This window comes from Myxine glutinosa, chromosome 2 (assembly GCF_964187855.1).
Source record: "Myxine glutinosa chromosome 2, kmMyxGlut1.1, whole genome shotgun sequence".
Taxonomy (NCBI): Eukaryota; Metazoa; Chordata; class Myxini; order Myxiniformes; family Myxinidae; genus Myxine; species Myxine glutinosa.
In genome coordinates this window covers 33061399-33087282 of record NC_136262.1, presented here as the reverse complement: position 1 = coordinate 33087282, position 25884 = coordinate 33061399, and the positions used below count along the sequence as shown (strand labels likewise).

General features: G+C 44.1%; 2 protein-coding genes and 1 long non-coding RNA gene across 10 annotated transcripts in view; 2 read left to right on the top strand and 1 right to left on the bottom strand.

Moving 5' to 3' along the window:
• Positions 1-8664, top strand: part of LOC137417905 (tumor necrosis factor receptor superfamily member 6-like) — a 191073-nt gene extending 182409 nt beyond the window's left edge. For 6 of the 8 annotated variants that reach the window (XM_078773152.1, XM_078773151.1, XM_078773150.1 and 3 more), the window contains 3 exons: positions 768-878; positions 1001-1099; positions 7027-8664. In XM_078773152.1, coding sequence (XP_078629278.1) covers positions 768-878; positions 1001-1099; positions 7027-7169 — 353 coding nt within the window. In that variant the 3' untranslated portion in view covers positions 7170-8664. Of the gene's footprint in view, positions 1-767; positions 879-1000; positions 1100-3009; positions 3033-6030; positions 6164-7026 lie in introns of all 8 variants that reach the window. The other 2 variants (XM_078773154.1, XM_078773156.1) reach the window with 1 other exon arrangement.
• The window catches only part of LOC137422652 (uncharacterized), a 1758619-nt gene that overhangs the window by 1577396 nt on the left and 155339 nt on the right, over positions 1-25884 (bottom strand). The gene's annotated exons all lie outside the window — the stretch shown is intronic.
• On the top strand, positions 11748-25726 carry LOC144891014 (rho GTPase-activating protein 5-like). The gene is made up of 2 exons (XM_078773115.1): positions 11748-11918; positions 23851-25726. The coding sequence occupies exon 2, from the start codon at positions 24062-24064 to the stop codon at positions 24761-24763; it is 702 nt and encodes a 233-aa protein (XP_078629241.1). The 5' UTR covers positions 11748-11918; positions 23851-24061; the 3' UTR covers positions 24764-25726.

Below are 25884 nucleotides of genomic sequence, written 5' to 3'. Positions count from 1 at the left end.
GTGAACAATTACTTAACTTCGAAAGCGTGAGCGCATGGACAGCTTCGAAAGAACGTGACCTCCCCACGAGAAGGGGGTTGCTGGTGGACCGTGATTGTAATGGAGTGAAGTGAAGAGTAAAATTTATTGTACTCTTATAAATTTTACAAGCTGGTGAAGGAGTTCTACATTTGATAAATGTGAGGGGCCTTCATCGAATTCTCTGAACGACATATGATAATCCAAGACATATGTCACATTTTATATTTTTGTGTCTCTGCCGACGAAGGACGCTTTATGTTTTTGGGTTGTCCGTCTCTCTGTCCATTCTTCCGTCCATCGGTGACAGGTTTTCATTGCCACAATAACTTAAGAACGGCTAAAGGGATCGAAGTCAAACTTGGTACAAGTATGTATAATGATGCAGTGATGATCTGATTAGATTATGGGGTCAATAGGTCAAAGTTCAGAGGTCCCATTAGGTAAAAATTCTTACCGAGCTTTGTGTGTGAACCAGTAATAGGATTTTGACCGAATTTGGAAGAAGTATATATTGTGATGCAAAGATGAACTAATTCGATTTTGGCATCAAAGATCAGAAGTCAAATCGGGTAAAAATGTGATACTTGAGTACAGCTGAATGGATTTAAATCAATCTTGGTACAAATATGTATAATGATGTTGAAATATGGGCGAAGGCATATCTGTCGATGTCGTGACGTCAGAGTGCTGTTCTAGTTTCATTATCTCTTCGCTCACTCTCCCATGTTTTCTATTTTCTTCTACAGAGACTGAGGTTGAAGAGAAAGAGTGTGACATATCCAATAACCAACAATGTGTTTGCCGTGAAGGTTTCTACATGAAAGGGAACGAATGTGTGATGGAGAGCACTCTGGGATGTAAGGACACAAGTAAAAGCAAACAAATCAGTGTTTTTCCTGCCTTCCTCGACCCGTCTCCTGTTTTGAAATCATCATCCCTGGTCAAGCAAATTTAACTGCTGTTTAACATCCTTTAACAGGTGAAACTGGTTCAGCATCGAACAAGTGTCCTCCATGGTGGTTTTGGGTCCTGTTGTTGATTGTGATCTCCCTGATCATGTTATTCATTTTCCTTTTTGGTAAGTCTCAAGTGTAATGTTATTGTTCTTAGGAACGGGGATGTTTGTGTGAGTATAAATAATATTGAGCATAAATATTGTGACTCCCATTGAACTTCTGACAAGAATTACAAACAAAAGGTGAAATTGAGAGGAAAACACAGGAAGAACTAGAGAGTTCATAAGACACGTTACATCTACACAGTGTTAAAATGTATACTTCAATTTAAATAAGAGATTTTAAAGATAATTATAAAACAATTCTGGAAGTTTCGCGCTATTGAAGCAGTCTTATACACCACCTTATTTAACACGTCAAAGTACTGCTAAACGGTCGGGTTTTGAAACTGCAAAGAAGAAGATTTGTGTTCTGCAGTGTTTATTTTTACAATTCAATTATAATAAAATATAGATTCTAAAAGTCATATAAATTAATTACGGAATTTACCGTCATTTTACCACCTTTGACGCAGTGTCTATTACATCCCCTATCTAAAACGTTACATTTGTTATTAGTCCCCTACCCGTGTACACCGGAGGGGACTATAGGTTTGCACTCCGTCCCTCCGTCTGTCAGTCTGCCAGTCCGTCACGCAAAGAACAGTTTTCCGGACTTTTTTTTCGAAACTCTGAATGCTAATGATTTCAAACTTGGTACATGGTTTCCTCATGATAAGTTACAGATCAAGTTCGAACTTCACGACGTTTCGATCATTTTTGACAAAGTTATGGCACTTTGAACTTTGGTAATTTCCCCAACAGTTTTCCGGACGACATACTGCCGGTAGGGGACATGTATTGCAGCGCAATACTCAGAATGCTTGTTCGTCCTGTTATTTGGGTCCTTTATGATGTTGTTAAAATCAGTAAGTTTTCTTGTTGGAGATAGACCAGCAGACAAAGTGAAAATATTATTCCATTCTGGTGGAGACAAATTCAGATACAAAGTACTCTTAAACGGCATGTTTGTTTTTTGTTTCATTGTTCGATTTGTGTTCAAAATATACCATTAAAATTAAATAAGTTGTTCCTCGATCATAAACTGACGTTTGTAGACAGACAGATGGACGGACATGACCCAATTGCTTAACTCCGCTTTTCGCTTCGCGTGTGCGGGGTAATTATTTCAAAAAGGTTATTTAATCGAAAATATCTACAAGTACTCAACTCCATGAATTTACAATCGTTGATCAAATTGCAGAAATAGCAAAAGTAAAAATATATAAATCAGGTAAATATAAAATATAATCCCCCCTCTTCTTTTCCCGATTGTTCATTCATTTCCTTGTTGTGTCCAACTGTAGGCCCCATTGTCCCACTTCGAGGTTGTTGCCTTTTTACCACCAAACCTCACTCTTGCATTAACATAAAAATTGTATATAAATGTCTCGACTTGATCACCTTGCCTTTGTGAACCAGCTCAATCAGCCGGCGTGACAAAACAAACAACCATCTCAAAGCATAACCACCACCACCACCAACTCAACTTCACTCGACTCAATATCAGAAAAAAACACGTGTGCACGACAAGCACCACAATTAACTTGCAAGATCTTTGGAAAAACATTTTAAAGTGACAGTTAAAAAAAAAAATCACTATTTCTCCAAAATAAAACCTTCACCCTCAATGTGGAGAATCACAAAGAAGTTTAATTTGTACATCGAGCCGAATGGATCACTTTGTTTTTGATAGTCATGGACTCATGTGGTTCGTGCCTGGACTTCGCTTAAAGTTTTGTTATTTTACAGGGAAATGTCAACCGAGTGTGAATGGAGTTTTTAAAATAATCATTAATCTCTTGCTGATGTGATGTGATTTGATGAATAAAATCATTCTTGGAAGGAGATGACGGGTTTGAGAATGATGATGCTTTCTGTGCAAGGAATGTGAAAAATTCCTTTTTAACTTCATTATTTTCTTCTCTTTTCAGTGAAACGATACTTTTGTCCAAAGGTAGGTCTGGAATAATTCTTGAAGTGGTTTGTGGTTTGTTTTGATCTTGAAGTGGTTTGTTTCAAAAGTAGATGTGAGGGTTTGTCAGATGGTCCTTTCAGAGAAACAGGGTGAGTGTGAGGATATTGTATCGGTTGAATGGTATTCCAAGTGTTGATCCAGCTCCTGATTGTATCAAGGTCTGTGGGGAGGGAAGAGGCTTCTGCATGCTGTCTGAAGGATGAGAAATGATGTGGCCGAGAGTCGATCAAAAGCAGGATTGTCCAGGAACTGATACCACAGGTTTTTCCAGGGAATCAAAGATCATGAGGCGAGGAAGAGGACTGGGCTCCAGATAGCACCTCCGGGAACTCTATCCTTCACAGGGGAGAATGTGTGAGAACAGAGGAACTTCTTAAGTGGTATACTCTGCGAGTGGAAGAAGTCAGTGATGCATTGGAGGAGATGGCCTTGGACACCAGACGCAGAGAGTTTGGAGATCAGGGCAGGGTGCCAGACCGTATGAAATGCTCGAAATATGTCCAGAGAGCCGGCATTGCTCTCGTCTGTGATTGAGGGTTTTCATCCATTGATGGGAGTGTAGAAGCATCATGTTCGGGGTAGAATGATAGGGTCGGAAACCGTAATGATGACCTGAAATCAGACAGTTGGAGAAAAGGAAGGCTTTGATGCCAATTGCAATGCTAGATTCCATGACGTAGCTTATGATTGGAAGCAAGCTAATAGGCCTACAGTTAAAAGGTTCCATTATTGCAATGTTTTTGGCAAACTTCCGGGCAGAGAAAATTGACACAAAGGATGAACAAGTGCAGCAGAGCAGATTTTTAGGATGCATGCACTGATGTCTTCTGGGCATGTTGCATAATCAGAGTCGAGGTTTGCCAGACACCTCTCCACCTTCAGTGTGAAAGACAGTGTCCAGGGTATGGGAGGTGAGGGCAGGAATATGTATGGAGTGAGGGCTCAGGTGTGCAAGATTTCAAAGCAAAGCTGAATTGAGGCTTTTTCCGCCTTCTCAACAGCAGAGTCAATTACGGCTGTTGTAACACAGTGGGGAATTGAGTTAGTGACAAACTGCAAATCCGTTACCAGAACGGGGTTAACCTGTTGAACCTGAAGAGACAATACCCAGGGATAAACACCGATAAATCGTGGACATCTTGTGGGAGGAAGGATTCGGTTGGGCAGAAAATATCAGGTGTACAATTGCAGCTTGGGTTGAGAGATTTGTCAAATTGTAGTGAAAACCTTGGATTTTTGAGGTCCAGAGTGCAAGAGAAGTGCTGTTGACAAGGATGTGAAAGAGGGGAGGGGGTGGGGAGGCACGCTGGGGAAGCAGGGACGGGGCAGCACGCTGGAGAAGCAGGGACGGGACAGCACGCTGGGGAAGCAGGGATGGGGCAGCACGCTGGGGAAGCGGGGACGGGAGGGCACGCTGGGGAAGCGGGGACGGGACGGCACGCTCGGGAAGCAGGGACGGGGCGGCACACTGGGGGAAGCAGGGACGGGACGGCACGCTGGGGAAGCAGGGATGGGACGGCACGCTGGGGAAGCAGCGACGGGACGGCACGCTGGGGAAGCAGGGACGGGACGGCACGCTGGCGAAGCAGGGACGGGACGGCACGCTGGGGAAGCAGGGACGGGACGGCACGCTGGGGAAGCAGGGACGGGACGGCACGCTGGGGAAGCAGGGATGGGACGGCACGCTGGGGAAGCAGGAACGGGACAGCACGCTGGGGAAGCAGGGACGGGACGGCACGCTGGGTAAGCAGGGACGGGACAGCACGCTGGGGAAGCAGGGATGGGGCAGCACGCTGGGGAAGCGGGGACGGGAGGGCACGCTGGGGAAGCGGGGACGGGACGGCACGCTCGGGAAGCAGGGACGGGGCGGCACACTGGGGGAAGCAGGGACGGGACGGCACGCTGGGGAAGCAGGGATGGGACGGCACGCTGGGGAAGCAGCGACGGGACGGCACGCTGGGGAAGCAGGGACGGGACGGCACGCTGGCGAAGCAGGGACGGGACGGCACGCTGGGGAAGCAGGGACGGGACGGCACGCTGGGGAAGCAGGGACGGGACGGCACGCTGGGGAAGCAGGGATGGGACGGCACGCTGGGGAAGCAGGAACGGGACAGCACGCTGGGGAAGCAGGGACGGGACGGCACGCTGGGTAAGCAGGGACGGGACGGCACGCTGGGGAATCAGGGACGGGACGGCACGCTGGGGAAGCAGGGACGGGACGGCACATTGGGGAAGCAGGGACGGGACGGCACGCTGGGGAAGCAGGGACGGGACGGCACGTTGGGGAAGCAGGGACGGGTCGGCACGCTGGGGAAGCATGGACGGGATGGCACGCTCGGGAAGCAGGGATGGGGTGGCATACTGGGGGAAGCAGGGATGGGAAAGCACGCTGAGGAAGCAGGGATGGGACAGCATGCTGAGGAAGCAGGGACTGGGCGGCACACTGGGGAAGCAGGGACGGGACAGCACGATGGGGAAGCAGGGACGGGACGGCACGCTAGGGAAGCAGGGACGGGGCGGCACGCTGGGGGAAGCAGGGACGGGACGGCATGCTGAGGGAAGCAGGGATGGGATGGCACACTAGGGAAGCAGGGACGGGACGGCACGCTCGGGAAGCAGGGACGGGGTGGCATGCTGAGGGAAGCAGGGACGGGACGGCACGCTGGGTAAGCAGGGACGGGGCGGCATGCTGGGGGAAGCAGGGACGGGACGGCACGCTCTGGAAGCACGCTGGTACAAGTGACTTTGTTTGCTCATTCAATCAAACATGTTCGTGCTGGTGGCCTGTTCTAATTAGCGGGAGGGAAAGTTTTTTCACGTTTGTGTTGACACATTTATGCTTAAAATTACCTGAAACATTCTACGTCCTATCAATATAATCTTTATTGTACAATGCGATTTGGTTGGAGAGTTTGAGAATAAAATGAACTCTGATCTGTTATTCTCAACTCACCCAAAACCCGATTTACCTGTTCAGGCTCGTTTCAGGTTTAACAAAAATGGTCGTTCCAGCAAACGAGATGCTATCAAGACTGACGAAGAACCTGACAGACTTTCTGAAGTTGTCTCATAAACTCGAGTGAACATTTTCTTCTCAATGGAAGTAAAGAGTAAGTCAATGCGTATAAAGCGCCTTTGGGCTTCTGGAAAAGCGCTATACAAAATAAAATAAAAAATAAATGAATTATAAAGAAGGCTAAAGTTTCATGTGTTTTGTCCATCGATCTCTGCAATTATTTATTTGATGATCACATCCTAAATTAATCTTTTAACTTTGCTAAACAGATCCCCTTTCGAAGGTTCCTCTATTTCCTTCTAGCCCCCACTGATGCTCATTCATCCCCTTATTAGTCCTCTACTGGTGTACACCGGAGGGGACTATAGGTTTGCACGCTGTCAATCTGTCCGTCAGTCCGTCACGCAAAGAACAGTTTTCCGGACATTTTTTCTAAACGCTTAATGCTAATGATTTCAAACTTGGTACATGGTTTCCTCATGATAAGTTACAGATCAGGTTCGAACTTCACGACGTTTCGATCATTTTTGACAAAGTTATGGCACTTTGAACTTTGGGAATTTCTCCAACAGTTTTCCGGACGACAGACTGCCGGTAGGGGACATGTATTGCAGCGCAATACTCAGAATGCTTGTTGTTTCTGTCTATTGTCTGTGCACTCTGTTTCTGTCCACTCTGTCAAAGCGCCTTTGGGCTTCTTGAAAAGCGCTATACAAAATAAATGAATTATTATTATTATTATTATTGTCCCAATCTTCCATTGTCGATCTGTCACCTTCTACCTCCTTTCATGTCACTCTTCCATGATTGGAGGACTTCTCGACTGCTTTCAGAAAAGACTTCACTTTTTCATTTCGACTAAAAAAATGTACATTTCCAGAACACATTGGTGTCCAATTAGCATTACAAGCTTATACTGTGTTGTTTTGACAAACATCGATTGTTTTGTCTTTGTAGGGATGCATACAAGGAAGTACAAGGAATGCAAGAAAACAAGAAAAAGACAACTCCATCCATTCAGCCCAAGTGACCACCAATCCCACAACTTCGGGCAGATTACAATCACAACAGAAACAGAGATCCTTGAGGATTATTTTTAATTATTGGTTGGAGAGGATAAGTTTCACACATCATTGAATGAAGTGATTTGGGGGTGGGAGAGTTGTAGGGCAGGAGGTTTCACAAGGACCTCCATTGCCACTACCAGACCCGAGTAATGAATCTCTCTTCAGGACCAAAGGTTTTAACATCTGGACTGAAAAAGGTTTTTTTATAGGTTTTTTTTTAAATAAGTTAGAGGAATTGTGCCAAGAAGGTACGTCAGGGTTGTGTACGTCAAGGTACGCTCACCAAATCCACCCATAACTTTGCCCTCAACATCGACGGTTTCACAGTATCCACCTCCCCTCACATCCGGAATCTTGGCATCATCTTTGACCAAACCCTCTCCTTCGACAAATACACTAAACAGATCACAAAGACAGCCTTATTTCACCTGAAAAACATCGCCCGTCTCCGTCCATCCCTCTCCTCCACGGCTGCAGAAACCCTCATCCACGCTTTCATCACCTCCGGTCTGGACTACTGCAACAGCCTCCTCTATGGTTCACCCTCAATAATCACCAATAAACTCCAATACATTCAGAACTCCGCTGCCCGTCTACTCACCCATTCCCGGACCCGTGACCACATCACCCCCGTCCTTTACAAGCTTCACTGGCTCCCCATCTCCCAGAGAATCCAGTACAAAATCCTCCTCTTGACCAACAAAGCCCTCCATAACCTGGCCCCATCCTACCTGACTGACCTCCTCTCCAGACACACTCCCACCCACAACCTCCGCTCTGCTGGTACCAACCTCCTGACCCCCCCCCCCCCCATGCGGACCAAATTCAGATCCTGGGGGGACAGGGCCTTCTCCATCGCTGCTCCCACCCTCTGGAACTCACTACCTCACACCATCAGAGACTCCTCCTCACTCACCACATTCAAAACATCACTCAAGACCCACCTGTTCAATACTGCATTCAACATGTAACCCACAGCATTTAACCCCTGACTATCTCTTCTCCTTCTCCTTCCTTTTGCTTTGATTAATTTACCTATTGATTTTTGGCTTTTTGCACTTGTTTTTTGTACTCTGTCAAAGCGCCTTTGGGCTCCTTGAAAAGCGCTATATAAAATAAATGTATTATTATTATTATTATTATTATTATTGTGTGTCTATTACTCGCTATCTGCACATTATATGTGTGAAGATAGTCTCTTGTGGCCAACTTTGTTTTTTTCTATCGTAATTTTGCCATAGGTTTGGATTCATTTGAAGCAACTTGTGCTTATTTTATTTATCTCTCTGAGGAGTATTTCCGTGTTACATTGGGCGACAAACACAGACAGTATTCGCCTATTTATGTTTATCCAGCAGGGACCCACCGGACATCTGCGCATTGTAAATGATGCGACTTAATTACTTCAATGGAACAATAGTAGATTCCCTTCATCCGGTATCTTTGTGAATAAACTGCATAAATAAAATATTTTGATGTCCTTTTGTTCCCCCTCCCCGTTTACCGATTAAACTCACACATGAAATTACTTCGTCTCTGAGTGATTGGAGTTGCCCTGATAAAAAATGGCTTTTGTTGTTAATCTTCCATTAAAGCAGTGGTTCATCACCTTTTTCTCAACAGGGACTGACAAAGGTCACCGATAAATGACCACGGACTGCCAATTGTGAACCACGTACTTAATGTTCTCTTCAGTCTATACTTTAGCACGTCAGCAATCTCTAACTTTTTGGTAATTTTTTTTTTTTCAATTTCATAGTTTGCCTTCATTTGATGTCACCCACCTTCGAGTAAACATGAAGTGCTTGATGGAATTACCCCTGAAAACGTGGCGTTGTACTCATTGCCATGAAAAAAAAAAATGTAGCCCCTTGCACTGTCACGCCATGTGCTGTCATGGCGACTAAGAACAGATCAAACCCTAACCCTAACAAATCTTCGCTTGTGTGTAAATAATATATGCATGGAAAATGTAGTTAGAACTGCTCACCGCATATTCACGAACATACGCAGTGTGAAGGGGAACTGTTTCTGATTTCCCCAGCAGGCTCAGCTCTCCTACTCTTTTTGAAGAAGAACACCGTGGGATCTTTAACGTCGGCCAACTCATGCTGGCAAACGGGATGCCTGGTTAAACATCCATTCGAGGGATGGGCACACACATTGATGGATCACCCAACCTGCGAAGCACCAGTATGACCGTTTATAGCTGGGTTGGGATTCAAACCCAAACTAGACAACTTAAGAGGAGATTGTGTGTGTCTCAAGGCCATCCTGCCAGGCCAACACTCCTTTCACTATGTTTGCTCTTATGTCCAGACCCTCCATCACATGTCTGTCCTCACCATATGTCATACATCATGGCCTATCTCGTGTGTACACTCAGGCCAGGCTGAAGGAAACTCTACTCGTGAAAGAGAACAAATAAAAAATAGCAGTGTTTACAATTACAGGTATCCTTGGATGGCTGCACACAATATAAAGAGGGTGAAACGATATTAAAGTGGGGATTCCAATCCAAGACGTCGAAAGGAAAAGAGGTGGACAAGGAAGTTAAAAAACTAACCTGACACTGATTTTGGGCTACCTGGACTTGTATTGTACAGAATATCTGAATTTGATAGACATGTAATTGTTATGTAATATTGTTTGATAGACATTAATTATGAATTTATCCAACAACTAGAATCCGGGCACTCGGTAGAGCGCATACCTTCGCCGCAGCTACTGTTCTGTACTTGGCATGGGAGTGTATGCGATGTGAAACTTTATGTGAAATGCGATCGATTTTTAAAAATCAGAATTTGAGCAAATCTGTTTCATTCGTCTGTTAATATGCCTCCCCGATTGACAAATCTGCAATTTGAATTTCATTTGAGGTTGAAATGATTGCGGGAGATCGCGTTATAGTGATGACGTCTTGGATGGACATCCTCTTCTTCAGTCGCTCATAACTTTGAGTGAAATACGATCGAGTTAAAAATAGTCAGAATTTGAGCAAATCTGTTTCATTCGTTTGTTAATATGCCTCATCTCTTGACAAATCTGCAATTATAATTTTTTTTGAGGTTGAAATGATCGCGGGAGATCGCGTTATAGTGATGACGTCCTGGATGGACATCTTCTTCTTCAGTCGCTCATAACTTTGAGTGAAATACGATCGAGTTAAAAATAGTCAGAATTTGAGCAAATCTGTTTCCCAAAATCTAATCAAATGTGTCCCGTATAATAACCAATCATCCCACCAAATTTCATGCAATTCGGTTGAATACTTTTTGAGTTATGCGATTAACATACACACACACAGACATACAAATAAATACACAGCGATCAAAACATAACCTTCCGCTTTTGCGAAGGTAATTATATCCAACCCCTCCATCCACTTGGCCAATGGGCGATCTCCATATTACAGAATGGATAAACTCATTTGTTTGAAGATGCACAAAACAATTGAATAAGAAAAGAGATCGACACATCCGGTAACCTCATAATTACCAGCACGGATTTATTTACTGTGCGTAGGTGATTTGTCATCACAAAACATGTTAAACTGGATGGATAGAGTTTGTAAACATCGACATGACACCGATATGTAGCAAAGAGTTCAAATGTAAAACGTGGTTCTGAAAGTTATGGCTCGTACTCTCACGAGTTTGTTGTACTGTAATTTGTAGACAACGAAATTAGACATGAAAACGTCATTTGGCGCTTCATCCATGTTCGTGGCTTCGTGCTCGGGGCGGCAGACCCACCCCCCCCCCCCAACACGCCCCCACCCTCACCCCCCTGACCCCTCCCCTACCCTCACCTCCCCCCGCCATCATCAATGCGCATAAGTGTTGCGGATGCGCATCGGGATGTTTGTCTTGAGAGTGCGTTGGTTTAGTAGTTCAGAAGGTGATGGAAGGGAGTGATCAATAGGTGTGGAGCGCAGGATCAGAAGAGCCATGAATGGATCCACACCAGCAAGTTTTGCTTTGACGATAATGTTCTTGACTATCTGAACTTAAAGTTCGAGGATGGGAAGTGAGGACTGGAGGTAACATTGTCAAATCCCCATTTCTCAGCGATGTTGGCAAACGTTTTGGATGCAGAGTGTGGCCCATTGTCTGTTACAACACGATCAGGTATGCCGTGCTCCGAGAAGACGGACCTAAACACCTGGCAGACTGCATCGCTGCTCGGACTACTGCTGATCCTCTTGACTATAGTGAATTTTGAGCAGTAGTTTTTTAACATTTCTCTTGAGGGAGTTCAGTCAATCAAACTCCTGGGTCTCACTCTTTGTTACAGTATTAGGATGTTGTACAGTCCATGAGGCGGGTGCGCATGTGCACATCCGCACTGGCGGGAATGGCGATGATTGTGAAAGGTTCTGGCAGGACCTGTAGCATTAAAGCCTGAAAGATACACCGATCTCTGTTCTTGACCTCTGCTTGCAAGAAGTGAGAGAATCGTACGTCACAACTCAGTGGTGTAAGGGTGATCACTGCCGATCGTGATTACGACTGTGCCATCACTTAACAGAAGATGTTTGAGGGGCCAGACACGACAGCTCGGCCTATGCTATGGAGGTAACACAAAGGATGGGATCAGCGACAAGTGCACGAGCAGCAATGTCAATGACTATGAATATACAATCGCCATAAAACTTGATTTGCATGTTGCAAACTTGCTGCAGACGTGGGGGTTTGGAATTATACTTGGACCTTGCAATGATGCATGATCAGTCAGAAGAGAGGAAGTTGAAGTTGATTCTCCACCTGATTGGCACAGAAGGTAAGAAGATCTATCGCACCATGCCATTGGACACAACTGAAGATGAACGCACCGCAGCTGAACTCATGCAAGCTTTTGATACCCATTGCACCCACGTACCAATGACATGGTACCGGTAGAGTGTTATCGTTTCTTCACCAAAGAACAAGAGAGTGGTGGGAACATTGACAAATATGTATGTTGTAAAAATCAAGGATGCAACAATGTCTCAAATCATAAGTTTAATCAGATTCAAACCCCAGCAATACCTGTGGAAGGAATCATCAAATATAATATCAGTACTCTTTATCAATGATCTCTCCGACTCTCTGGAAAATCCTCTCTATCTCTTTGCTGATGACTCCACTCTCTGCCGCTCCATTCCTCTTCCCTCAGATCGGCAGTCTGCAGCCTCCTCGCTCTCTGAAGACCTGGACAAAATCACAGACTGGTCAAACAAGTGGAACATGTCTTTCAATCCTGACAAATCTCACTCTCTTACTATGTCTCTCCGAAAAGATCGACTGGACAACCCTCCCATCTATTTTCTCAACAATCCTCTCCAAGAAGTTCTGTCGCTCAAGCTTTTGGGTCTCACTATCTGCCATGATCTTTCTTGGGAAAACCACATTTCCAAGCTGGCCTCCAAAGCCAGTCGCCGACTGGGCATCCTCCGTCGTGCGAAGTCCTTCCTCGGCACAGCTGAGCTCCTCACCACATACAAGGCTTTCATCCGCAGCTCAATGGAATACTGTTCTCCCCTATGGGCTGGTGCTCCTGCCTCACACCGTGCTCGGCTTCACGCTGTTGAATCCAAAGCTTTCAAAATCATTGGAATCTCCCGCGATGAAGCTATCTCTGAGGGCCTTTCACTCACTCACCGCAGGCAGGTAGGTGGTCTTTCTGTCTTCTACCGACTCCTCTCCGGCCTTGCTCCCCCAGCTCTCTCTGTGCTCTGTCCCCCAAATATTCCTACAGGTCACACAAGATCTGCCAGCAACCCTCTGATGGTTAAACTGCCGAAATCAAGACTCTCTGCTCACCTTCACTCCATCATTCCTTCATTCCTCTTTTCTCCCGCCTCTGGAACAAACTCCCTCACTCTCCTCAATCCCACTCCTCCCTCCAGGTCTTTAAAACAGCTGTTCACCACTATCTCTTATCTTCCCCCATCCAAAACCTTGATCTTTTCTACCCCCGTTAATTCACCCCAGATACACGTTTTTGAAATTCTGACTTCTTTCCTGGAAATCCTAGCAGTGTCCATATGTTTTATACCTCTCCTACCATCCCCCCCCCCCCCCCCACTTCCCCCCAAGCAACTTCCCCCCAAGATTGGCTAACAACTCGGCAGGAAGAGCATCCGGCCATAAAACATTGCTTCAAAAAGGGGACCAAAAAACAACAACAACCACAGTCCCCGAAAAAGGCCAACCCCCGCTTTGTGGGGAAAAATGGCCTCGAAAGGTGTTTTTTTTTTTTAGTGTTTACACTTGTGACTGTTATTAAAACGATTGCTTTACACAGTGTTACGTGTTCCTCCCCGACCCCCTGGTCACGGTGTACCTCCGAATCCCGACAGGAGCCACGGCAGAAAAATTGTTATTCTGTGTTGGAAATCAACAGTGAAACCACACCAATGATTTTAAACGAACAAATGTTGTATTAAACATCATACACAAGAAAAACGGTACAACCAATAGCAATCCAGAGTGCACTCTATATATCTTAGGATGGTACCATCAACTAAAGTCAGATAACTCACTGCGCTCCACGTGAGTGACAAAGGACACTCCTCAATGTCTCTATAACCTTCTCCAAGGCGATGTTGATTCGCTCCGGCGAGTAGTGATGAGGCGATGGGGTAAAGCGTGGACCGTCACATGGTCCAGCCAGAAGCAAACTGGCATCGGAAAGGGAAATCCCAAAGGCACGATCCAGACGTGCACGTTCACAGCTCAATCAGCAAACCGGAACGTAATTGGAGACGACGCGGTCGCACAAACACATCCCCGACAGACGATAGGATGTTGAGAAGAGCTGACGCGTAGCAAAACCTTTGTCGGTGAACGACGCACGAGGTTCAAAATGGCAGACGGCTCTTACTTGAGTCGATGCGGCCAGGCAAGGATTCGTCGGAATCTCAGCCTAAACCTGACTACGCAGATTTATCAATCCCAGCCATAATACCTATCACAGGATGTCCTTTCAAGGAACTCAAAATTCCCTCGCGACCTTCGTTAGATAACGCTCGCTACGGAGCTGGACGTCACGCGTCTTGTCCGACTTTTCTCGCCACCTCCTCTTCCTCACCCCCGCCGTCTTCCGGTTCGGTTTCCTGTATCATTTAAAGTTAACCTTTTTATCTTTTGATAACTGTTCATGAATACTAAACCTTTTGAAGATAATAATAGTACATAATATCAGAAATGTGTCAAGTGGATGAAAACTACAACCACGGAAGTGCCGAATCCGTAACAACAGGTTTATTATAACACTTCCGTGTTCAGACCTCGACTGACTGGTGCTGACACACTGCCGCAATTGAGTAATATGTATTGTGAAGATCATGTGAATTGCAAGCTAATGACATTTCCTTTTGCCTTGCATTCCCGTGTTCCTTGTGCTGTGCTTGGCTGTGTGTTCTTTTTGTGCATTTCTCCCCAACCTCAAATCCTCCCCGTCCCGGTACCACCCGGAACCGTGAGTATAGTTTACAGTAGGATCAAGGGTTTGTCACCCATTTGGTCGGTGGTGTCCGAGTGTGTCTGGGCGTTGTCCGAGTGGGTGTCCGTCTCCGTGCTGTGACCGGTTCCATGCGGTTTCCGTACTGTGTCGTGCCGTATTTCTTCTGGAGTAATATAACTGATTTATCAGTTAATACAAAAACCCTGATTTTACAAAAACAATTAATACAAAAACACTTGAACTTTAAACCGTCACGGAAAAACAAAACCTACTAATCTGTAGTGAACATTCGACCGGCGTTTTCATCTGCATTATTAGCACCGCCATCTCCACTAACAACATCTTTGTCTGAATAGCTCGCGTAAGGCTCAAAACGATACAGCTCCACAATCCCACCCCCTCCGAAAGTGTTTCAATCACTAATTTTGCCTCCAATAGCTTCTTGAAAAATCTCACTGATCAGTTTCAACATAATGAGACCCTTCAGAGTTGGTAATGATGGTGGAATCAGGATTGGAATCCGAGCTCGAAATACACTGTTCTCTCTGTACAGCCACTATTTGGATCAAGGTGAGTTCATAGTGTGACGTCACTGGTGAAAACGAAAATCGATACTCTAGGGCTCTTTTCGACACTTTGTGATTGGCTAAAAAAAATATTTTTAAATCCCCTTTCAAATTAGACCGTGATTAATAACTTCCATTGGTCTAAAATATTTTTGCGTTTGGGTTCCCCTTTAATCGACTACATCATGAAGTTTGGCACGGTATGATCCGTCTGTTGCTTTTTTTAACTTTAATCTCCTGCATCACGAAGATCGGCATGGTAATATGCTCTCCGGAGCACTTCTGGTGGATTCACTTGCACTAATAGAGATTATTCAGGAAAGGACCATTTGGGGCGCATTACACCGCCGGATTTATTATAACACCACCGTGTTCATGCTCCCCCACCTGAAGTCATATCCATCTGTTGCTCGGAAATTACACGGGCTCAACTACTGATGTTAAATACTCGGTTATTTTTATTTATTTTATTTTGCATTCCCACGTCATGAAAACGAACTTTGCGTGTAAGTTATCTCCCTCTGGACTACCCGGCCAAGGTACTGTATGTTCGATTTTTGACTTAATATTTCAATACATATTGCATTGGATTTGCCCGGGCGACACCAGGTTCTTCAGCTTGTATATATTACAGTATATCTTTTAATCCCTGAGTTTGAATTCCCAGCTTAACAGCCACCAAAATCTCCCAATGCCTGACATTGTCAAACCACAATCATTTCGACAAACCAATATATTGCTCAGGCTAGTACCCACAAAACCGTGGCTCACTGGCTCGTGTTTATTTATTTATTTTCAGAAAGAACTTCCCATTTTCAGATTACAATACAGTATAAGTTGATTTCTATAATTTTTTGTGTAGATATTTATAGATTTGATTGCCATCATCAAATTATGTTCTTGACTTCATGTCTGGGATCCAACAGGTTACCTTTTTTTTTTGTTGTTTTTTGTATACAAGCTCGAGGCTCCTGTATGAGCTAACATCAATCACAAAAAACAACAACAAAAGGACACACAAAACATACAATAAAGGGAGCAGGAAACAAGTTGGGGAGAGAGATTGAAGCACACAAGTACAGCAGCAGAGAACGGGGACATCGGAATATCTGTGGGAGGGAGAGGGCTTGGGGGGAGGAGGAATTGGAAGGGGTTGGGGATGTATAAAAATGTATAAAACAGAGATGTACAAAAGATGTATAAAACACATGGACACTGCCAGAACTTCCAGGAAAGAAAGAAGTCGGTATTTCAAAAAAAGTGGATCTGGGGTGAATTAACGCGGGTAGAAGAGATCAAGGTTTTGGTTGCTTGTTCAGGTTATTCAGGTTGTTGTTCAGGTTGTAATTGTTGCTTGCTTGTTCAGGTTGACTTCCAAGCCAGTAATAATGAGCACCTTTCAATTGATTATTTTCTCCTTGCAAAGATCATTCCTGATGGCTAAACTACATTCCTCGATATGATGCTGTGTGAGCATGTGAGCCATTGCTAATGCTAAACCTTTTCATTTGGCTTCACAATACTGCAGACTGCCTTGCTCGTCCTTATGTTAGCCTTTCTGCTTGCTGTCGTTTCATTTGTTCCAGCAGCAGTCATCCTCCTGGAATAGTTTCCTGGTGGTTGACATTTCTTGAATCATGTGCTTGAGAGGCAATTGTTTGTGTATTTCTTCTTTAAATTGAGGTTGGGATTGGATTGTGGAAGAACTGGATCACATCGGGGGGGCAAGTGGAGCTAAAAAAAACTTATTACCAAACTATTTCACCCTGAGTATTTATATAAGCCATAGTTGGGAAAGGCCATCCATCTTATTAGTCCCCTACCGATGTACACCGGAGGGGACTATAGGTTTGCACGCCGTCCCTCCGTCCGTCAGTCCGTCAGTCCGTCAGTCCGTCACGCAAAGAACAGTTTTCCGGACTTTTTTTCTAAACGCTTAATGCTAATGATTTCAAACTTGGTACATGGTTTCCTCATGATAAGTTACAGATCAAGTTCGAACTTCACGACATTTCGATCATTTTTGACAAAGTTATGGCACTTTGAACTTTGGGAATTCTGATAATTCTGATGATCCTTAACTCAGTGCCATTTTTAGTTTTAATTTCCTTTAAAAACCAATTTCTCTGCAATAATAGGACCGATTGAGATCAACTTTTCACCGTAGGGGGGACTCGGTCTGTAGATTATTTTAATGGTAATTATGACGTCACAGGTCACGTGGTTCGGCCGCCATATTGTTTTTCGTGAAAACACGAAAACCCCTTTTTCTCTGCAACGGCTGAACAGACCGAGGCCAATCTTTGCAGGCAGAATCGCATACCCACGACGAACAAAAAAGTCAACGACCATGACATCATGCGTCACATGGTTCCAGAGTTATGACGTTTTAAAGCATGAACCTTTAAAACCGAGCTCCTCCCTCATTTTTGATCTAATCGAGGAGAAAGTTCACAAATCTGTTCAGCATGTCAGTCTACTAAAACGTCATTTTGGAATTTGCGATAGGGCACGTGGTTTGGCAGATATCGTTAATTAAACGAATTTTTTTTTTTTTAATGGATATCTCTTGACTCGCCAGTACCTCAGACCGTGAGTTGGTAATAATTTTTCTAATTCACACAGTGCAATACGTGCAGGCCACTGCACGGAGCGACCTTGCAGGCTTATCAACGAGGCGAGGCGTGACACACAGTCACACATGTGTCTCAGCATACCTCAGATCAAGTTTGAAAACCAGCATCAACCGTGCATAAATTTGCATATTCGATCATTTTTGACAAAGTTATGGCACTTTGAACTTTGGTAGGGGACATGTATTGCAGCGCAATACTCAGAATGCTTGTTCTGATTGCAGGTCTTTTCTGTTCTCAGTGATTCTTCTTTACAGTCCATGCACCTCCATTCTTTTCCTCATTTACCCTGTTTTTGTCAGCTTTTCAGAGAGGGGAAAACACACCAACACCAGGGTTGAGGGACAAAATATAGGGAGACTTGAATAAATTATAATGGATGCGGGGTAGTGGACGATGCATGGGATGGACAAGATGGATACAGAAGCAAACTCTCAGGAAGTAAAAATTGGAAATTCGGAAAAGAGATGGGTTTGAGGAGGATTCATGAGGGTAGAAAAGATCATGCGTTTTGGGTGGGGGTGATCTGAGATGTTAATGAACAGCTCTCTTGAAGCCCTCTCCCTTCCACAGATCTCCCGATGTCCCTGTTCTCTACTGTTGTTGTGCTTGTGTGCTTCCCTCTCCCTCCCCATCTTGTCTCCTGCTCCCTTTATTAAATGTTTTATGTGTCCGTTTATGTTTTTTGTGTTTGTTGTTAGCTCTTGCACGAGCCTCGATCTTGTATACAAAAAAAAAAGGTCTGATGAGAGGGAAAGGGCTGCAACCTGCCTATCTGAAGGATGAGGGATGTCACGGAAGAGGATGATGTCATCAGCAAATAGATAGAGGATTTTGAGAGTCAGGGAGATTATTCTTCAAGATCAGAATAGGACTGGGCCCAGAACACAAACTTGGGACATCCAGCCTTGACAGGGAGAGGAGATGAAAGGATTCCGCTAAGTGCCACAGGTTGGCTACAAGAGTAGAGGAAGTTGGTAAGCCATGAGTGGAGTTGGCTTTGGATGCCATCGGCAGAGTTTGGAGAGCAAGGCAGCATGCCAGACTGTATCAAAAGCACTAGATATGCCCAAAGAGACAGCTCTGATCTCGTGTCTGACATTAAGGGCCTCCATCCATTGTTGGTGTTGGTGTTGGGCTAGTGTTGGTTGGGCTAGTCCCTGGTGTTGGGCTAGCGGCTAGGGTGCCGGCTTAGGATCCTAGGATCCTGGGTTCGAATCCCGGTCAGATCGCTGAATTAACGCCAGGGGGGTTGACTCAGCCTGTCATCCTTCCGAGGTCGGCAAATTGAGTACCAGTTCACTGGTAATTCCCTGCTTGTCGTTAAAGGCGGCAAAAAGGGTTGGCGTCAGGAAGGGCATCCGGCCGTAAAACATTGCTTCAAAAAGGGGACCGAAAAACAACAACAACCACAGTTCCCGAAAAAGGCCAACCCCCGCTTGCGGGGAAAAATGGCCTCTAAAAGGTGGTTTATCCATTGTTGGGTAGAAGCAGCATCTCCAAGGCAGAGTGACCTGGTCTGCATTCAAATTGATGATCTGAGATGAGGTTGTTAAGGAAAAGGAAAGATTTGATGTCAACTGCGATGATGGATTCCACAACCTTCGATGTCCATACATTCTTGTGTTTTGTCCATACATTCCTACTTACTATGCTGCTGTTCTGGTGCTCGTTACACAATTCTCCATCCCTCATGTGCGTGTTCCCCACTGCTTCATCGTTGCAATGACGGCCTGTCACCCCTCTGCCGTTCAGTTCTTCTGAGCCTCAAAATATATACAGTATTTTCATGAAGGGGATTGGTGAGAATAGAACGCTCATGCCTGGGTAAGTATGGGGCACCACGTGAAATAATGTGCTGCCACCATGAAGGAATATAGGGAAGAGCAAGAATTGATGGAATCAGGAAAGGAAGAGCAGATAGAGGACATGGTGGGGGGGGAATATATATGAAGTTGATGATGAGATGATGTGTATATATATATACATATATAATTTAAGAGGGCGGGGGACAAAGGTGTCGAGGTGAGCACAAAGCTTGGACTCAGGGACAATATCACAGAAATTGTGTTTTTGGAAGGCTGATTATACTGTCCTGATCCTGGACATTTTGTCAGCCAGTTATTAGGATTTTATGATGAACGAAGTGTTTTTGAGATAAAAGGATATTGACTGATATGCTCCTGATGGGGAGCCTTGCACTTTATATTGGGTGTACCTGATTAGCCAGATTCCTGCAAACTGAGTTTAAATTTTTTTTTACATTTGCATTTCCCCCTAAATCCTTTTTTTTCCTTTTGCATAAATGGCTGAATAATTTTTTAATTGATCAAAGTCTAGTGGAGGAGCTCGTACCTGCATTATATCCAGGACAAAGATGTGAGGCCATATAATTATACATTTGCATTGATAACAATTACATTAGTAGACAAGCGATGTATCAACACAGTGTGTGGGATTTATACCCTGGGATCCCAATATTGTAAACTGCAGGTAATGGCCAAAAGACCAATGCGAAGTCACTTAATCGGCCATTGGGCCAATGCGGACTGCATGTGCCGTGACATAGAATCTACCATCGTCTGGAGCAGGAGGGATGCGGCACCATTCTTCTCCGAGAAAGTCAATCAACTCACACCTGTTTGAAGGAAGTGGAAAACGCTGTCTCAGGCGTTGTTTCAGAATATCCCTTAAATGGTTGATTGGGTTTAGATCTGGCGACTGAGAAGGCCATGACATATGGATAACATCAGTGTCATGCTCATCAAACCATTGGGTTGATGGTTGCCCACATGTGCACTGTGGATGGGGACATTGGGGGGTGCGGAGGGGGGGGGGGTCTCTTCTTGGAGCCTCGTTAGTCATAGTTATCGGCAACCAGGCCTGTACAGCTTTTTTAAATAAATGACCATTAGCATGCTGGGATATTATTTGCTTAATTTACACATGGGCTACACCTGTGTGGAAGCTGTTGCTTGGTGTCCCTCATTTACCCAGGTGTTTCCATTTTTTCTCACCTGGACTTTAGTCCGGTTAACTTATGCGATCGAGCAATGTACGTAGGTCAGTCAGTCAGTCAGGGAGTTGTCTGTAAACACTTCAGTCATCATCGCTTGAACAGAACGCACAATTTTGATGAAACTTGACCAAAAGCTTCATATCTGATGCCTAACGAAGGTGTATTGACCGCATCAAAACTGCACTCATTAATGGGTTGAAATCAGGCCTAAAAAGCTAAAATAGTCCTGTGACCAATCCCGTGACCAGATTTTGCACATGAACAAAATTTCGATATTTTATGACATTATTGACTTTCTCCTGATCCAGGTGAGCTTCAGTACCCATGATCCTTTTTTTGTCTATTTTTTTTTGTCTTCAGGACCCATGCTACCTGTATGTGCTCAGATGGGACCACCAAACAGGCCAACCCAAACGTGTTGAAATATTTAATGACCGAGTTTTACCAAATTCACCACATTCCTTCATTTTCTTTCATAATTCTAATATTTTACTTCCATTGACAGAAAATATAAGATGGGCTATGCTTTTACAGGTGGCCGCCACGTGCAAACTAGCCTCTTGCATCCATGACCCATGCATGTGCGACCTGGCTTTAAAGGTTATCTCCGGTGTTTATAAATGTTGTATTGCAGTCGTGCCATTTTGTTTGGCTCAGGCCACAAATGGAATGCTTGGACCTTCAGTCATGAAGAGCCTTCTTCCGCTCATAGCACAAGTTCGGCACAAAGCCACACAAGGCATTAAAAAGCACGATTTACCGCAGGCATGGCGGTAAATTTGCGATTTACCGCAATACAGGTGCTTTTCTGTACCAATAATTAGTTTTATCTGGCTGGATTTTTTTTAGATGCTGCCATAACTAGGCATGACATGCATGAATGTATGGGAGGGGCTCTTTAACAACATATAACTTCGGTTCCAAAGATTTTGTTGGAGTTTTAAAGGCTCTTTAACAACATATAACTTTGGTTCCAAAGATTTTGTTGGAGTTTTAAAGGAACAGTAGTATTGAACCCGCCCCCCCCCCCTCCCCTTCCAACCTTCAAATCCCTCCTCTTCCCCCCGCTCTTCCAACCCCAACTCTGTCCTTCCCGCGCTCATGAAAGAAAACTGCTATTCCAACATCGAAACAGCTGAATATTTAACGCTTTTCCCTCTCCTATCATGCTATCATCGACTTCACAGAAACCACGATCGAAACAGTCACGGCCCGTCACGGTCACCTGTCCAAATCACAATCCCGCGAGATATGCGGAAACTCCGTGGAATTGCAACTGTCGAGTGACCATAGGGCCTGAAAGCAATTATCTTATTCCTGATGCATATATACACATCGTTAAAAGTAAATAACGATGGTTTGATGAAGAGCCGTTCAGCCATCTCTGAGAAAAATGTTGAAACGCAGGCAAACACCTCTCTTATCATATAGATTATGATTTGTTATTTCAAAACCTTATTAACTCTCAGAATGAAATTTATTAGATGCTATTGGAGATGAATTTGACCTCTTTTTAATAACGAGGTGCTTTTAAATAGATTTGGTTTGCAGAATGAAATATCAAAACTATTTATCTGTGAAAGATTATGAATATTTATTCACTGCACCAATAGCATCCACTTAACTTTTAAGGCTCATACTCATGATAAATCCTACATTTTACACGGCAGCCTCTCGAGTACATGTCTCATGTCATATTTTTAAACGACTCGTATGTTAATTTTTATTTGAGCTGTCATTCCTGTACTTTCAATGTTTAGATTTACATGATATCCTTGTCTTGGATCTTAAATGCCAAACTTGATTCATGGTGAAGCAGATTCACATACTCACTGACATACAGACCAATTACAAAAACATCTTCCACCTGGTTGGGCTAAATATGAGGTGTATATATATCGTAGGACACTTTTGGTTATTATATTGCCTCTTGCTCCAATGAAATTCCTCGGATTGTCTTCTTGTTTTCTTCAAAAAAAAGTACCCCGTGATACGAAGCAAAAAGCGGGGTTAAGCAATTGGTTCACTTTGTCTGTCTGTCTGTCCATAAATATCCATGCATGATCGAGGAATAAGTTAATTTCAATTGAATGTTATATATTGAATATTAATTGGAACATGAATCAGAAAAGAAATTGGTACTTTGCAATTCTCTGCCTATGAATTTGGCCCTATCGCACATGCACAGAGGAATGAAGTATATATTTTATTATTCTGTCTACCTGTCTAGGAGGAAAACAAAATAGAAAATCATTCCATACAGGAAACTTACTGTTTTAGAGATGCCACAAAGGACACAAACAACAGGCATGAAGAACTAATGTAACGTGTTAAATAAGGTGGTGTATAAGGCACTGCGCCAACGGTGGTAAACTTCCAGAATTTTTTTATACGAACTTAAAAATCCTTATTTTATTTCAATTGAATTATATACATTAACAATGTAGAACACAAATCGTCTCGTATTGGCACTTTTTAAAACCTTCAGTTTAGCAGTACTGGGATAAAATATTACGACATTTTAATATCATTTCGACCAATAAAATTTGCTGCTTGCATACCCCGTCCATGTTCTTTTTTCTCAAGACTGTGCGGAGTAAGGTGTTCTATGAACTCTTTAGTTTGACTTTGCTTTCTTCCTCCTGAGCTAGAAATGAAATGACCAATGTTAAAGTATTTACTATTCTAACTTTTCTGCAAGATTTTTGTGGATTTAATAAGTTTGTTTTAACAGTATTAATTTTCATGCTTCCCTAAGTAAAGCTGATATATATATATATATATATTCACTCAGTCCTTTGATGGCTAACTAAATAGGAAATACCCTCCTAATTCACCAGACTGCAGCAGAAGTGCTTCACTGCATGCTAAATAGGTCTAGCCATTAGATGTGCTTCAATTGGTGGTTTTGTTTTTTAAGAATTCTCAAAATGGCAGAAGTACAAATCCTTGGAGGCTTTAGTGTTGTTCACTAAGCAAGCCATTTGACATTGACTGAAGAGCTCGTTGCTTTGCCTCGTGCTAACTGCCCCTCCTTGTCTTTGCAGTGTACCATTGGTAGCTGGCATGGTGATTGTGATCTCCTGGTGTCTGCCTGAGGAGTTGGTCTTGGCCTTAACCCAGGCCTAAATGGAGGCTGGATGAGTCAGAGTTTTCAGCCTACCCCCTGGGGTTGGCCACAACGACAACTGTTACAACAGGACCACGGGAGCATAGAAAAAAACCGGACACTTCCCGGGGCTGTGCCTCGTCGCTGACATGGCAAAAAACCGTGAGGGTAAAATAGTGAATGTGACTGTCGTCGGGCTATCAGGCACAGAGCGTGAGAAAGGTGCAGCGGGCGTGGGGAAATCATGCCTCTGCAACCGCTTTGTCCGCCCCCGAGCCGATGACTTTTATGAGACCCACACATCTCTCATCAGCCAGAGCGATTTTGGGGGACGTGTGATTAACAATGACCAGTTTTTGTACTGGGGCGAGGTACGGCGGGTCGACGAATCGGGGTCCTTTACCTTCCGCATCGTTGAGCAGACGGAGTTTGTCGATGATGCCACTTTCCAACCACATCGGAGTACTAACCCTCAGCCATATGTTAAACGTGCAGCCACTGCCAAGCTTTCCTCCGCAGAGAAGCTTATGTACATTTGCACGGATCAGCTCGGCGTCGAGCAGGACTTTGAGCAGCTACAGATGCCTGATGGAAAGCTGACTGTCGATGGGTTCATATTGTGCTGCGATGTTAGTCTTGTTGCCAACCGCCCTTTAGCCGATCAGCTTGACTTTGTTGGAAGCCTCTGCCGACAACTTGCAAAGACAAAGCGCCCCTTCGTTGTTGCAGCCACCAAATGTGACATCATGGTCGAGCAGTTCCTTCGGGAACTCCAGTCCTACCTTGCTCGCGCCAAGGTGCTTTTGCTAAATGCCTCTTTTGATACCTCCAACCCCTCACGCACTTCATAATCTCTTACTATTTTCCTCTTCCTCCCACTCTGTTGTCCACCACCACCTCATGGCCTCTCACATTTATACCTTAGAGCTATATTACACCTTCTGAGACCATGTCTACTTTTCCACTGCAAGTCCTCTCAATGTGCAATGGGTGCATTGTCCCATTTCCTCTTGATCCTCAACTCAGTTCTTCCTGCTCTTTTTCCTTTCTTGCATGCGTGTGGTTCTATTTTAAAAATAAAAAAAATTTTGCTCCTTTCTTCACTGCTCTCCATCTTTCTGTTCTTCGGTTTCTGCTCATTGCCATTCCAATAGATTCCCATTCATTTAGCATTAGTTTGCATCAGATGCGATGGCTTTTGGTTCCATTTTCAGGGCTAATCCGAGTTTAAGGCATATTTTTTACAGCCTTTGCATTGGGCATATTTAACGTCAAAAGGATTGGAATGAAGCAGAGTCAAATAAAACTAATCGGAGAGATTAGATTAGGAATGATGGAGTGTGTATGTGGGATGCAGAAAATGTTGATGAGTTGGGGAAGGGTGGGGTGGACATTATTTGATTGGGGTGGTGTTGGGGAAGTGACGCCAGTGTTGCATGCGATGCGATAGGGAATTTGCTAAAATCTTGGCCTTGAATTTTATTAATTATTGTGATGCATGCAAAGATTTCATTGAAGGGCTTTGGCTACACCATTGGCTGAACAGGGTTCGCATGAATGATTGTAAGCTATCAGGCTAACGGACCTCGTTAAAACTTTTGTTGGTTGAAACATATTTCTGTTGTCCTGGTGCTGTGTGCACGGGAGAAGAAATCCAAAGAACGTTGTCCTTTTGATGGAGCGTTAGACTGGGTGTCACAATGGTTTCATACATCTGATCAACTTGGATGATTTTAGTGTTTTTTCCCTTACCTAGAGTTGAATCTCTTGGATGATTTTCTTAGCCCCTTACCTAGAGTTGAATCTCTTGGATGATTTTCTTAGCCCCTTACCTAGAGTTGAATCTCTTGGATGATTTTCTTAGCCCCTTACCTAGAGTTGAATCTCTTGGATGATTTTCTTAGCCCCTTACCAAGAGTTGAATCTCTTGGATGATTTTCTTAGCCCCTTACCTAGAGTTGAATCTCTTGGA

Excerpts from the sequence above, each read along its gene's own strand:
- LOC144891014 (XM_078773115.1), top strand. The coding sequence starts at position 24,062 with ATGGCAAAAAACCGTGAGGGTAAAATAGTGAATGTGACTGTCGTCGGG.